Here is a 14,096-nt window from a genome sequence, read left to right as displayed (position 1 = left end):
TTTTGGTAGAGACAGGGTCTCGCTCTTGCTCAGGGTGGTTTCGAACTCCTGAGCTCAAACAATCCGCCCGCCTCGGCCTCCCAGAGTGCTAGGATTACAGGCGTGAGCTACCGCGCCTGGCCGAAAAACTTCTCTTAATCAAGAAACACCATTAAGAAAACAAACAAGCCACAGGCTGAAAGAAAATACTCTCAAGACATATATCTGACAGAGGATTTGCATCCAGAATAAATTTTAAAAGCCTACAACTCAATAATAAAAAGACAAACAACTCAGTTTTTTTAAATGGGTAAAATAATCAACAAACAACTGAGCGCCTACCATGTTCCCAGCACTGTGTAATAAGTTGTAGAGACACAGAGTTGACTACATCACAGGCTCTGACCTCAAGGAACTGCGTTTTAGTGTCGGGGACAGATGTGTCAATATAACATAATACAGCTGTCAGCGGCCTCCCGCCAAGGGCTCCACCCTCACCCACCACACTCAGTCATTCTTCACCCCTGGTTTAGAGGATCAGCTTTCTAGATTGCGTGCCTTGCATCCCTGTGCTTTTCCATATGAATGCATGTATGTGCCAGTCATGGTTTCGTGGGCCAGAATCATAAATTCTTAAGATCATAAATTCTTGTGAATGCCTCTTGAAAATGGTGCTTTAAAAGGGGGGAAGTCCCCATTGAAGATCAATGATGGCTATAGCCCATAGGTACTCCCGAAATTGATGCTGCGTGTACAAGAAAGTTCTCCATGCTTCTCTTAGTCCAGCCTTCAGGGTCATGGTCAGAACCCAGGAGAAACCTAGTAAAGAGATGCTTCCTCCTTAAAGCTTGTTTAAATTATGTACATAATGGGTACCTATTACAAACAAATTAGAAAATACAGATGAAACAAAAATTTAAAATAATCCAAAATCACTCAACAGAGATAGGCACTGTTAATATTTTGTGGCAGATGTTTCAGATTTTCTTCTGTGCATATAGATATTATATATTTACAAAAATGATGTCACATTGGACATGCTGTTTATTTATTAATTTTTTTTTTTTGGAGACAGAATCTCGCTCTGTTGCCGGGGCTAAAGTGCTGTGGTGTCAGCCTAGCTCACAGCAACCTCAAACTCCTGGGCTTAAGCAATCCTACTGCCTCAGCCTCCTGAGTAGCTGGGACTACAGGCATGCGCCACCATGCCCGGCTAATTTTTTCCATATTTTTAGTTGTCTAGATAATTTCTTTCTATTTTTAGTAGAGACAGGGTCTCGCTCTTGCTCAGGCTGGTCTCGAACTCCTGACCTCGAGTGATCCTCCCGCCTCAGCCTCCCAGGTGCTGGGATTACAGGCGTGAGCCACCATCCCTGGCCTGGACATGCATTTATAATCTGCTATTTTCCGAGTATTCCCAACTTTTCAACTTTCTGTTATCCTTACAGCACATATATTTGAGCCCACAGTTTTCTTCATGAAGGAAGAGAAGAGATGGGGAGGAGCAAAAGGAAAATGACCTCATGAACCTCATAGCAAAACTTCCTAAAACTCATCATCTCTCTCATAATGCTGCAGTTAAGGCAGCTGTTCCTCTCGTCCCCTCCTCACCTGTCTCTGCAAATGCCCAGCCCTCGCCACAGGTCTGCACTAGTTCTCTTCCTGACCTCTCCATCCCTCTTGCCATAAACCTTAACCTTTTTTTTCCTGTTTTAAAAAAAGTTTTACACAACAGCCTTATTGAGATCTAATTCACGTATCATAAAACTTATCCTTTTATAAAATTGAGATATAATTCACATACCATAAAATTCTATAGTTTTTATTATATTCACAGACTTGTGTAACTATCATCACTGTTTGATTTCAGAACAATTTCATGACCCCAAAAAGAGCCTCCATCCCCATTCTTTATTCCCCTGCCCCCCAGCCCTTGGCAAATACTAATCTACTTTCTATTTCTATGGAGCTGCCTGTTCTGGACATTTCGTATAAATGGGCTCGTACAACATCATACACAGAAGCCTTTTGTGACTGGCTTCTTTGATTTAGCGTAACCTTTTTAAAGTTCATTCATGTTGTAGCGTGTACCAGTACTTCATTCCTTTTATTGCCAGATATTCTGTTGCATGTATATCCCACATTTTGTTTATCCATTCATCATTTGAAGGACATTTGGTTTGTTCCCACTTGTCTGGGTACTGTGAATAATGCTGCTATGGACATTTGTATACAAGCTTTTGTGTGAACATGTTTTCGTTGTTCTTGGGTATATACCCAAGAGTACAATTGCTGGGTCATATGTTAACTCCATGTTTAACATTTTTGAGGAACTGTGAGACTGTTTTCCAAAGTGGCTGCACCACTTTACAAAGCCCTCAGCAATGTTTGAGGGTTCCAATTTCTCCACATCATCATCAACATTTGTCATTGTCTGTGTTTCTTATTTTAGCCGTCCTAGCGGGAGAGAAGTGGTATCTCCTTGTGGTTTTTATTTCTCTAATGACTAATGATGTTGAATATATTTTCACGTGCTGGTTAGCCATTTGTATGTCTGCTTTGGAGAAATGCCTATTCAGGTTCTTTGCCCAGTTTCTAATTGGGTTACATGCCTTTTTTTTTTTTTGAAACAGGGTCTTGTTCTGTTACCCAGGCTAGAGTACAGTGGTATCATCATAGCTCACTGCAACCTCAAACTCCTGGCCTCAAGCAATCCTCTGCCTCAGCTTCCCAAATAGCTGGGACTATAGGCATGCGCCACCACGCCCAGTTAATTTTTTTTTATAGAGATGACATCTCGCTATGTTGCCCAGTCTGGTCTCAAACTCCTGGCCTCAAACAATCCTCCTGCCTCAGCCTCCCAAAGTGCTGGGAATACAGGCATGAGCCACTACACCTGGCCTATATGCCTTTTTTATTGTGGACTTGTAAGAGTTCTTTATATATTCTGGTTAGAAGTCTCTTATCATATATATGATTTGCAAATATTTTCTCCTATTCTGTGTATTGTCCTTTTACTTTCTTAGTGGTATCCTTTGAAGCACAATGGTTTTAAATTCATATGGAGTCCAATTTATCTGTTTTCTTCTGTCACTTGTGCTTTTGGTGTCATATCTAAGAAACCATCACCTAATCCAAGATAACAAAGATTTACTCCCATGTTCTTCTATAACCCTTAATCTTGTTAGGTCAGTTTAGCCTCTCTTAGTATCTGCATTTCTACATCTCCACGCGTTACCCCAATCCACGCACAAACACTTGGAAGTTCTGCAAAGAAACCTTTGTCTCAGAAAGGGGAAGCGGAAAAAATATTGTAAATACTTGCTTCTTAATTTTAATATAATTTAACATAAATAATTTGAATACCTTGTCTTTCATATTTATTAGGCAGTTGACTTTTTTTATGTATTGCTTGTTCTTGTCCTTGAGCATATGTGACTTGCTCGCTCTTTACTGCACTCCACAGCTGTGACCCTGTGGCCTAAATGAGTTAAATTTTAAGAAAGGGATGGTGGCAAGTGCTCAGTCAATGATGAATAAGAGAAAGGGAATGGGGGGTTCAGACTCAGGGTGGATGAAAGGAAAATGATAGGAATAAAAAGGGAAGGAAGAGAAATGAATGAATTAGGAGAAATTACATGTGAGGAGTCCGAGGGAATGAGGACTGCTGGCACCTGAACCTGGAAGCACAGGAGACTAGAACTTGAGGAGGCCACCCTGCCACAGTGCAGCCAAGAGACCAGAGAAGCTCAGGATGGACTCTGCGTCCTTGGGTCCAGGAGACCTTGAACAAGAGAGAACTGTACTTTAGCTTATCACAGGTCAGAGTGGGAAGAGACTTTCTAGGGGATGCCAGTAGTGAAAGTTCTAGGCTAAAACTGGGCAGAATTCGGGCACTTCAGGAGGTCTCTATCCAGGGCTAGACAAACATTAAGAACGTGGTGTGCCTCTGACGTTTGCCAGGCCTTATGTGATGATGAGTTAGAGTGATACAAAGTAGATAAAAAAGCCCCACCCCCTTTGAGGAGGAAGAGGTTGACACCAGCCACACTTGCAGTCACCCTATGCCCAACTCTGTCTCTGCATTCAAGAAGCTCCAGGACAGTAGTGAGGACAGTAAGCATACTCAGCCCACAGTCATCAGAGAGCGACAAGTATTCTGGGGCTCATAGAAGGAAAAAGGGGGTCAGAGGTAGCAGTCACTTGGTCAGATGATATATTTAAAAATATGTTTCTTGTAAAATTAGAGCTTATTGCCATGAGTACATGACACATTATTCATGACTTTTCCCCTCATATGTAAACTTACATGCGATAGCTGTGTCTAAGTCTTCTCTGTTTCCCCTCAGCACCTTGTATCCTTTTAGACATCCTCGTTGTTTTTTCTTAGTTACGTCACTATTCATACTTTTCTTGTTCTCAGGACTAGTCATCGTGCACTGCTAAGCATAGGGTCCTTGAAAGAGAAGGGGAAAGTACTGTCCCTGAGACTCCCAGACCTTCGTATCTGGCATTAAAAGGGGCCTGGCCTTTTCTAGACTTCTATCACAGTTGGATGCCAGGTGGCTTTAAAATGAAGGGGGACCTCAGGAGCTGGACCTGTCAACGCAGAAAGCGTGGTGGGGTCCCCACCTGCATATCAGGCTATGCGATCAGAGCTCCCCCTTGATGGAGCCTTTTCTCCTCTTGGGCGCTTCTCCATCTGAAAATTACTTGGGGAAGGCCATGTCCCTGACTTGCAGGGAGGTGACATTAGGTTCCCTTTCTTTCCTTCTCTCTCCAGGTGCCAAGCTCTCCTGATGAAATGTGTTCTGCCCCACTGGGCTCTGGGGGCAGCGTCTGGTGCTGTTGATGCCCTTATTCGAACTTTCCAGAATGGATAGTCCCCCAAAGTTGACTGGAGAGACCCTCATCGTCCATCACATCCCCCTGGTACATTGTCAAGTTCCAGACAGGCAGTGCTGTGGAGGGGCAAGTGGAAGCAGTGGGAGCACAAGACCCAACCCCTTCTGCCCACCCGAGCTGGGCATCACCCAGCCTGATCCAGACCTGGGACAAGCTGACTCCCTGCTGTATAGCAGCCTGCACTCTGCTCCGGGGGCATCTGTGCGGCCTGCAGACGGCACCAAGAGCAGGGATCGGGATGGAAGAGGCCCTGGGGCCCCCAAACGACACAATCCCTTCTTGCTGCAGGAAGGTGTGGGTGAGCCAGGACTTGGTGACCTGTACGATGACGGCATTGGTGACAGTGCCACCCAGCAGTCCTTCCACCTGCATGGCACTGGCCAGCCCACCTTCCATCTATCCTCTTTCCAGCTGCCACCATCTGGCCCCAGAGTGGGCAGGCCATGGGGGGCGACACGCAGTCGGGCTGGAGTGGTGGTGGGGCAGGAACAGGAGCCAGTGACAACCTTGGATACCCAGCAGTGCAGCACCGGCCACTGCTGCCGGCCAGAGCTGGAAGCAGAGACCATGGAGCTGGATGAGTGTGGGGGACCTGGCGGCAGTGGCAGTGGGGGTGGAGCCAGTGATACCTCTGGCTTCTCCTTTGACCAGGAATGGAAGCTCAGTTCAGATGAATCCCCAAGGAACCCTGGATGCTCGGGCCCAGGAGCCCAGCACTGCCGCTGCAGTAGCACCTCCAGCCAGTCGGAGGCGGCTGACCAGTCCATGGGCTACGTGAGTGACTCCTCCTGCAACAGTTCAGACGGGGTGCTGGTCACCTTCAGCACTCTCTACAACAAGATGCATGGCAACTCCCGTGCCAATCTCAACTCTGCCCCACAGTCCTGCAGTGACTCTTCCTTCTGCAGCCACTCGGACCCGGGCGCCTTTTACCTGGACCTGCAGCCCTCCCCTGCTGAGTCTAAGATGTCTTGTGAGTCCCACCACCCTGAAAGTGGAGGAAGGGAAGGGGGCTATGGTTGTCCTCATGCCTCATCTCCTGAGCTTGATGCCAACTGCAACTCCTACCGCCCTCACTGTGAGCCCTGCCCGGCTGTGGCTGACCTCACAGCCTGCTTCCAGAGCCAGGCCCGTCTTGTTGTAGCCACACAAAATTACTATAAACTTGTCACCTGTGACTTGTCTTCCCAATCATCCCCAAGTCCCGCTGGCTCTTCCATCACCAGCTGCTCTGAGGAACACACCAAGATAAGTCCCCCACCAGGCCCTGGTCCAGACCCAGGCCCCAGCCAGCCCTCTGAGTATTACCTGTTCCAGAAGCCGGAAGTCCAGCCAGAAGAACAAGAGGCAGTGGGTTCCTCAGCAGAAGCTGCAGCTGCCACAGGCCCCACTGTGCTTGAGGGACAAGTGTACACAAATACTTCACCCCCCAACCTCAGCACGGGTCGCCAGCGCTCTCGTAGCTATGACCGCAGCCTCGATCGCAGCCCTCCTGTCCGCCTGGGCTCGCTGGAACGCATGTTGAGTTGCCCAGTACGCTTGAGTGAGGGCCCTGCAGCCCTGGCTGGGCCTAGCTCCCCACCCAGGAGGGTCACCTCCTTTGCTGAGCTGGCCAAGGGCCGGAAGAAAGCTGCAGGCTCTGGCTCCCCCCCACTTCGAGTGAGCGTTGGGGACTCCTCCCAGGAGTTCACACCCATCCAAGAAGCCCAGCAAGATAGGGGGTGCCCAGCGGATGAAGGCACTCGATGTAGCCATAGCCTACCACCCATGCCCTTGGGGCCAGGCATGGACCTACTTGGCCCAGAGCCCTGGTCCACCCAGGGCTTTCAGGGCCCCCAGTCCAGTGAGATGCCTCCTACTGGCCTCAGAGCTGCTGGGCAAGGCCCCCTGGCCCAGCTGTTGGATCCAGGGCCTGCACTCCCAGGGAGCCCAGCCAACAGCCATACCCAGAGGGATGCAAGAGCTAGAGCTGACGGTAAGGAACCTAGAGGTTGGCGAATACCAGGATATGTGCATGACCTCCTTGGCGAAAGGTCCCTGCCAGCCACCCATCCATACCACAAGAGGTTCCTGAGCCTAGTCTGTTCTCTCTCCAGCAGGGCATGTCCCACGGTTATAGTGGGGAATGGGGGGAAGATAGAAGATTCAAAAATACACTGAGGAGATAAAATCAGCAGGACTTAGAGGCTGACATACTGGGAAATGAAATATTCAGAAGACTGACTAGAACGATGATGATGCCATGGATAGGGACTGTAAACTCAGAAGTAGATTTACTGGAAGAGGGACAAGGCATGAGTTCAGTTTGGGACATTTAGGAATTTGTAGTGCTTAAGGGACAACCAAGGGATATGTCCGACAGGAAAACCACACTGGGTGTCAGTGAAATTTATTCTTTGATCAGTGATTGTAGCCACTCTCCAAAGGGTCTGAGACCTGACCCTTGACCTTTAAGTTCCAAGTGGCCTCTGTGGGCCAGCTCTTTCCCTATTTATTTCATTACATTTTAAGTATTTTATACTAGGCTCCATGTTAAGGTGGTATTGGTGACAGAGAGATGAGAAAGACAATCTCTGCTCTCAAGGAATTCCAGCTGAGGATGGAAACAGAAAATGAAATGGATAATGAAAGGGCAGGGACAGCAGCACTGTGGGCCAGTGAGAGGGGCATCTGAATCAGACTGCACTGTCAGGCAGGACTGCTAGTACCGTGTTCATTTAAGCCCAGTCTAGAAAGGTGATCAGGATTAGGCTTTGTGAAGACTTGTAAGAAGAATGTTAAGGCTCATAGAATAGTCTATACAAGACCAGAGGCACAAAATAGCTTGCTGCTTTCCAGGAACTGCAAATAATTTGGTATAGCCATAGTGGGATGGGGTGGAACCACTGAAGAGTTTTAGTTGGCGACGTGGTATGTGGCATTTGTTTGTTTTTGTTTGGTTTGGGTTTTTGTTTGCTTAGTAGCATGTTTTGATTTGCAGGTGGAAGGTAGACTGGAAGGTGTCTCCCTGAAAGTCAGGAGAGAGCACCGTGTAGACTGGAAAGTGGTTGGAATAAAAGTGGTAGCTGAAGCTATGTGAATAGATGAGAGCATCCAGGGAGAACGTGTGGAGTTGTGAAGGGAACAAGGGAATACGGGGACTTAAGGGGTAGCGGAGCAACCCTCAGAAGAAATTGAGGAGAATTAGCCAGAAAAACAGAAGAAAAACCAGGAGAGAGTGAAGCCACAGGAACCAAAGGAGGAGAACGTTTCAAGAAAGAGTTAGGTTGAACCAAATGAGTTCTAAAGAGAAATCACCTGAGATAAGGCTGAAGCATCCTGAAAGCAGCTCTGGGGGGCAGGGAGAGCGGAAGCCGAGTGTTAGAGGGTTGGAGGAAAGGGGAGGGAGCAGGGCCCAGTCCCACAGCTGTGCCACGGCCTGGGGCAGGCTCTGTTGGTCCATACAGAGAGGGTGGACCAATGGCCTCTGGGGGTGTGGCTGGGAGGGAGGTTTCTAGGGAAGAGGCCTGTGGAGCCCACCCCCTTCTTAGACCGCAGTGTCTGGGGTGTATGTGGTGGGGTGCTGTGGCTGGCATTCCCAGGGCAAGAAAAGCCCTGGTCAGAGCTGGGAGGAGAGGCTTTGAAAGTGTAGTTTCTGTCAGATGAGACTTTGCATATCAGGACGCTGCTCTGCTCCGTAAGTCTCCAGTCTTCTCTTGATTCCGTACAGCTTTTTTTAATCGAAAAATAAATGATATTTCATCGAATTTATGAATGACAAAAGAAGAGACAAGCTGATGCAGTCTGGGAATGACAGGAAGAAGCGGAGAAGGCTCTTTGAGATCCTGAGCAGCAGGATCCAGATTCAAAAGGATCTTAGCAGCTCAGGAAAGAACAACACTAATAAAACGGGGCTGCCGTGAAGTTTGACGTGAAGTGCAGACCACACTGGGGTTGCTTCAGGACAGTTAATTGATTGCAAACTCAGAATGACTCAGCAGTTTGGCAGGGCTTCCAAAAAGTTAAAATGACTGGATCCGCGCACAGACTCCAGAAGGGAAGAGTGGATGGTCCGCCCTCCTCTGAGCCAGTGAGCGCTCACTGGCGGTCCACTGAGTCCTTGACACATTTCAAGAAGGAAGCGGGGCTGTCTCACCTAGGGAAAAGCAGACTCAGGTTCATGTGGCCTCTGTCTCCAGTTTTCTCAAGGGCTGTCACATAGAAAAGTGAGATATCTTGTCGGTATTCCCTGAGGGTAGAGCTGAGACCCGTCCCCACAGTGGCTCCTTTCTTCCCTGACCTTCTTCCTCGGCTTCAAACCATATCCCGGGAACTTAGCAGGGAGGATCTTAAAAGGAGTAGGAATACATGATCTAATTCAGAGATACTTTCTATAGAGCAGATAATAAAGCTGTGGTGGGGATGACCTAATCTGATAGCAGGAGTCAGCTCAGCCTTGAAAATTGATATTTAAATAAGTGCAAAGGAAGGAGACGTTCCTGATGGGAAACAGTGTGCCTGCAAATGGGGGTGGGGGAGTCAGTGAGGACGGCAGGTGTGGAAGTTTGTGGGGAACAGCCTAATTTGTGGCAGCTGTGGGCACCGAGCTCACTGAGAAGATCAGACTTCATTCTGTGTGCAACAGGAACTGCAGGAGATAAAATAAAATCTGTATTTCAAGAAGCCAGCTGATTTAAGTAAGAAGATTCTGGATGCAGTAAGACTAGCCTAAATCGAGAGTGACAATGGGGACTGATTCATTTAACAAATCTTTATTCAGTACCTACTATGTACCAGGCTCTGTTCTAGGCACTAGGGATACAGCAAAGAAAAATAAAAGATCCCTACTTTTCTGGACTTCTTATGAGGAGTAATAGGCAGTAAACACATTATAAAGAGATAATTTCTGATAATGAAAAATGCTAAAAAGAAAACGAAAGAGCGTAATGGGATGGAGAGCCACTTGCTGAGGGGCTCCGGTGGTCAGAGAACGTCTGACTGAGGGGGTGATGTTTGAGCTGATGCCTGAGTGGTGAGAAGATTTCAGGCAGAAGGAACAGCAGGTACAGAAGCCCCGAGATGTTAATGAACTTGGCTTAAGGACAGAAAGAACCATAGCTGGAGCACAGTGAGCAAGGGAGAGTGACAGAGGCTGTTCTCTAAGTACTGCCTGGGAATGGCAGGAGGGTGCAGTTTGAAGGCCCCAGGAGTGATTCTGGAACACCCCCTAATGGGGTTGTGGTCCCCATCCCCTACAATGCTGAAAAGAAAAGATGAGGGATAGGAAGACCTGGCCTGATACTATTTCATGTGCAGTGTAATGTGGTAAAAAGAACATTGGCTCCACAGTCAGACTCTGGCTTAGGCAGAATTCTAGCTCTGCCACTTCCTAGTTATGTGACCTTGAGCAAATGACTTAATATCTCTCAATTTCAAATTTCCCGATCAAGTAAGAATACTAATTGCAGCCACACACAGCTGGTGCGCAACCCTGCAGGTCAGCCACAGCCCGGGTTTTAGGCCGTGGGAGTGCTTTTAGCACCACCTTGTGTCCATTCTGATGTTTACAGTATGCGCAGCGTTTCGGTAGAAGTGCGGTCCATACACAACACTGTCCCACCATGCATGGTCCTGGAGTTCTGTGTTTAGTTCTGAGCCCCATGTTTTGAGGGACACTGACCTGAGGACTGGCTGAAAGAACAGAAGAGGCCCAGCCTTGGGGAACTCACCTCTGTGCAGAGGGAGCAGACGTGGACTCTGTGGTTCCAATGCTAGGATCGTGAAGCAGTGTGTGTTGGGGTGAGGCAGATAGGGATAACAAGGAGGCTGGCTGCAAGTAAGGAAATATTTTACTGTGGCTAGATTCGCTTAAGAATGAAATGTGCTGGCATTGAGTGGAGACGGGATGATGAGCAACATCTTGAAGTAACATCCTGACACTGAAAATCTGTGACTCTGAATCCAAGTCTTGAGGCCTTAGAAACAAAGATGGTGGTTCTGCCATGACAGAAATGGAAGTCATCAGGGAAAAAGGAGAAAGATGATGGAAGAGCTGTTTTGAAACAGCAAATTTTAAGTGATAGCAGAGCCCTAAAGTAGAATGATCTCAAGACCAAGAGGAAGGTCAGGGCTAAAGCTGTGGGTTTGGGAGTCATCTCTTTCAAACTCTGAACTTAAGCTGTGCCAGAGAGAAAGTGTAAGATGAGATGTAAGAATTGAGCCTTAAGATACACACTTTTGGAGTCAAGAAAATGAAGAGGGGCTGGGCACGGTGGCTTATGCCTGTAATCCTGGCATTCTGGGAGGCCAAGGTGGGAGGATCACTTGAGGTCAGGAGTTCAAGACCAGCCTGAGCAAAAGCGAGACCCCATCTCTACTAAAAATAGAAAAATTAGCCAGGCATGGTGGTGCATGCCTGTAGTCCCAGCCACTCAGGAGGCTGAGGCAGGAGGATCGCTTGAGCCCAGGAGTTTGAGGTTGCTGTGAGCTAGGCTGACACCACGGCACTCTAGCCCAAGGCAACAGAGCAAGACTCTGTCTCGAAAAAAAAAAAAAATGAAATAAAAAGAAGAAAGAAAATAAAGAGGGACTGAACAGCAAAGAGGTACAAGACGGTTCAGCATCATAAAAACAATAGGAAAAGTTTTACAAAAGAAAGCGAGAGCAGTGTCCCATTCCACAAACTTGGATTACTTATACTCCATTCAATTCATACAACCCAGGTCCTACCCATCTTTCCCCTTTCCCCAGCGGACACCATCTCCTGTCTCTGCTTCTGTGTTTTCTGTAATGGGTTTCACTGTCTGACTAACTGACTCCTTCTCCATCCCTGTTGCCAGGGGGTGGTGCTGAAAGCCGACCAGTCCTTCGCTACAGCAAGGAGCAGAGGCCAACCACGCTGCCCATCCAGCCCTTCGTGTTCCAGCACCACTTCCCCAAGCAGCTGGCCAAGTCCCGGGCCCTCCACAGCCTTTCCCAGCTCTACAGCCTCTCGGGCTGCAGCCGTACACAGCAGCCCGCCCCACTGGCTGCTTCTGCTGCTCAAGTCCCAGCCCCAGCTCCCTCAGGGGAGCCACAGGCATCTACGCCTCGAACCACTGGCAGAGGTGCCAGGAAAGCTGGGCCAGAGCCAGAGACCTCACGGCCGTCACCCCTGGGCAGCTACTCTCCCATCCGTAGTGCTGGCCCCTTTGGGCCCAGCACTGACTCTTCTGCCTCCACTTCGTGCTCCCCTCCCCCAGAGCAGGCCAAAGCCCCAGAAAGCCTACCCCCATGGAGCCACTCCTGTCCTCCTGCCGTCCAGCCTGCCACCTCCCAGCAGCCACAGAAGGAGGATCAGAAGATGCTGACCTTGGCTGAGTACCGACTCCATGGAATAGGAAGCTTGCCGCCTCTGGGCTCCTGGAGATCTGGCTTCAGCCGAGCAGAGAGCCTGGCCCGAGGAGGTGGTGAGGGCAGCATGGCGTCCAGGCCCAGCAATGGTATGAGCTTCACCACCCCACCCCCACCCAAGTACTCCTACCTCCCCTTTGAATGGTTTCTTATATTCCAGCCTGGGGTCACAGGTTAAGATGTCTGCATCTCCTTCCCCAGTATCTGGGCGTAGTATTCCACACACTCCCAACCCTGCTGTTTCACATGGGCCCACTGGGTGCCATATCCACCCAAATGCTGCCTCCTGCTAACTCTTGCCTGTCTGTCTCTTCTGCTAACCTGTTCCGCTTCCAGCCAACCATCTATCCCCTCAAGCCCTCAAGTGGCGGGAATACAGGAGGAAGAACCCACTAGGTCCGCCTAGTTTGTCAGGGAGCCTAGACCGAAGGCCACAGGAAGCTCGGCTGGCCCGAAGAAACCCCATCTTTGAGTTCCCTGGCTCCCTCAGTGCTGCCGGCCATCTGAACTGCCGGCTGAATGGTACGCGGGCAAGGTTTCCAGTACACCAGGGCAGGCCCTGCCTCGGCTGGGAAGGGCTAGAGAAGGGGTCAGTCCCAAAGGAACATGTCCCCGAGAGTAGGAGGCACTGGACTGAGCTGCAACTCTTAGGGTGAGAGTGGCTCAGGACTGATTTTCCTCTTCTTTCCAGGTCAAGTAGTGAAGCCGTTACCACTGACCTGCCCTGACTTCCAGGACCCCTTTTCCTTGACTGAGAAGCCTCCAGCTGAGTTTTGTCTGTCCCCAGATGGCAACTCAGAAGCCATTTCCATTGACCTGCTTCAGAAAAAAGGTGCATATAACCCCAGCTCAAGCCAGGGGTTCTGCTGTCACTGCCTGTTCACGCCTGTTGCCCTACTGTCGCCCTACTGTCCAGCCCTCCACGCCATTTCCTGCCGTACAGCTCCAAGTGCTGGGAGGCAGTGGCAGAGCACAGCCACTGGGGCAAGAGGTGGAAGTCTGTGAACTGGGTATTGTGTGTGCGAGTGAGCAAGGGTCCTGTATCACGGTGGCTTACGAGCCGGGCTCCAGTCCCTTCCCTCAGTGAGCTAAGTCCTGTGAGGGAGGCAGCCACGTAAGGAAGCAATGCCCGAACACTCCGAGGGGCAGCTGGAGGCACTGGAGGGCCTAGCAGCTTGGGTCAGCATGTTGGTGACATCTACTAAGATGAGGGCTAAAAGAACCACTCTGTTTAGCAAATAAGCAACCACTGAACTAAGCAATTTCAGCAAGGTGGTGGGGACAGAATTGAGCGTAATCGTGAGCTGCAGGGGAGGAGCCTGTGCAAAGGGAGAAAGGTGAAGGTGACGGCCCTTGCAGAGACAATGGGAGAGTCAGAGCTTAGAGAGAAGAACCTGGGGCCAGCGGGGAACAGCCACCTTCCTCCAAGAGGCGAAGGGAGCAAGAGGGCAGGAGGGCGGGGAGGTGTAGATACGATACCGTTGTGTGTTTCGCAGGGAGAGGGAAGTTGTAGGAATTCATAATCGGGCATCTGCTCTCTGTGAGAAGTAGAACCAAGGGCTAGAGACGCAGGTAAGGGTTTGGGCGGCAGCTCTGGGGTGTAGCAGATGCCATCAAGGCACATGTTGAAGAATCACCCTTGTCTGGCACTGGTGCCAGGAACTTGGGTTTTCTTCAGGCCAGGGCCTGGTTTCTTAGAGTGGAGAAATCCAAGATCAGCCCGCCGGGGCTGGGAAATGAGGAAGTTGAGGGTCTTGGCAATGGTATCACTGATGTGGGTCCAGGCTGGGGGGTAAAGAGAGGAAGGGCTTTGGAACTGGGCAGAAACAGAAAGGGCCAGG

The 14,096-nt window shown here is 49.4% G+C and overlaps 1 protein-coding gene across 1 annotated transcript in view; it reads left to right on the top strand.

Annotated features, from left to right (window-relative positions):
• Nucleotides 1-14,096, top strand: part of RUSC2 (RUN and SH3 domain containing 2) — a 21,262-nt gene that overhangs the window by 3,254 nt on the left and 3,912 nt on the right. The window contains exons 2-5 of the mRNA XM_012656923.1: nt 4,763-6,859; nt 11,703-12,344; nt 12,592-12,777; nt 12,947-13,087. Coding sequence (XP_012512377.1) covers nt 4,831-6,859; nt 11,703-12,344; nt 12,592-12,777; nt 12,947-13,087 — 2,998 coding nt within the window. The 5' untranslated portion in view covers nt 4,763-4,830. The remainder of the gene's footprint in view (nt 1-4,762; nt 6,860-11,702; nt 12,345-12,591; nt 12,778-12,946; nt 13,088-14,096) is intronic.

Source organism: Propithecus coquereli, unplaced genomic scaffold (assembly GCF_000956105.1).
Source record: "Propithecus coquereli isolate 6110/MARCELLA unplaced genomic scaffold, Pcoq_1.0 Scaffold114, whole genome shotgun sequence".
Taxonomy (NCBI): Eukaryota; Metazoa; Chordata; class Mammalia; order Primates; family Indriidae; genus Propithecus; species Propithecus coquereli.
This window is presented reverse-complemented; position numbering and strand designations above follow the sequence as displayed.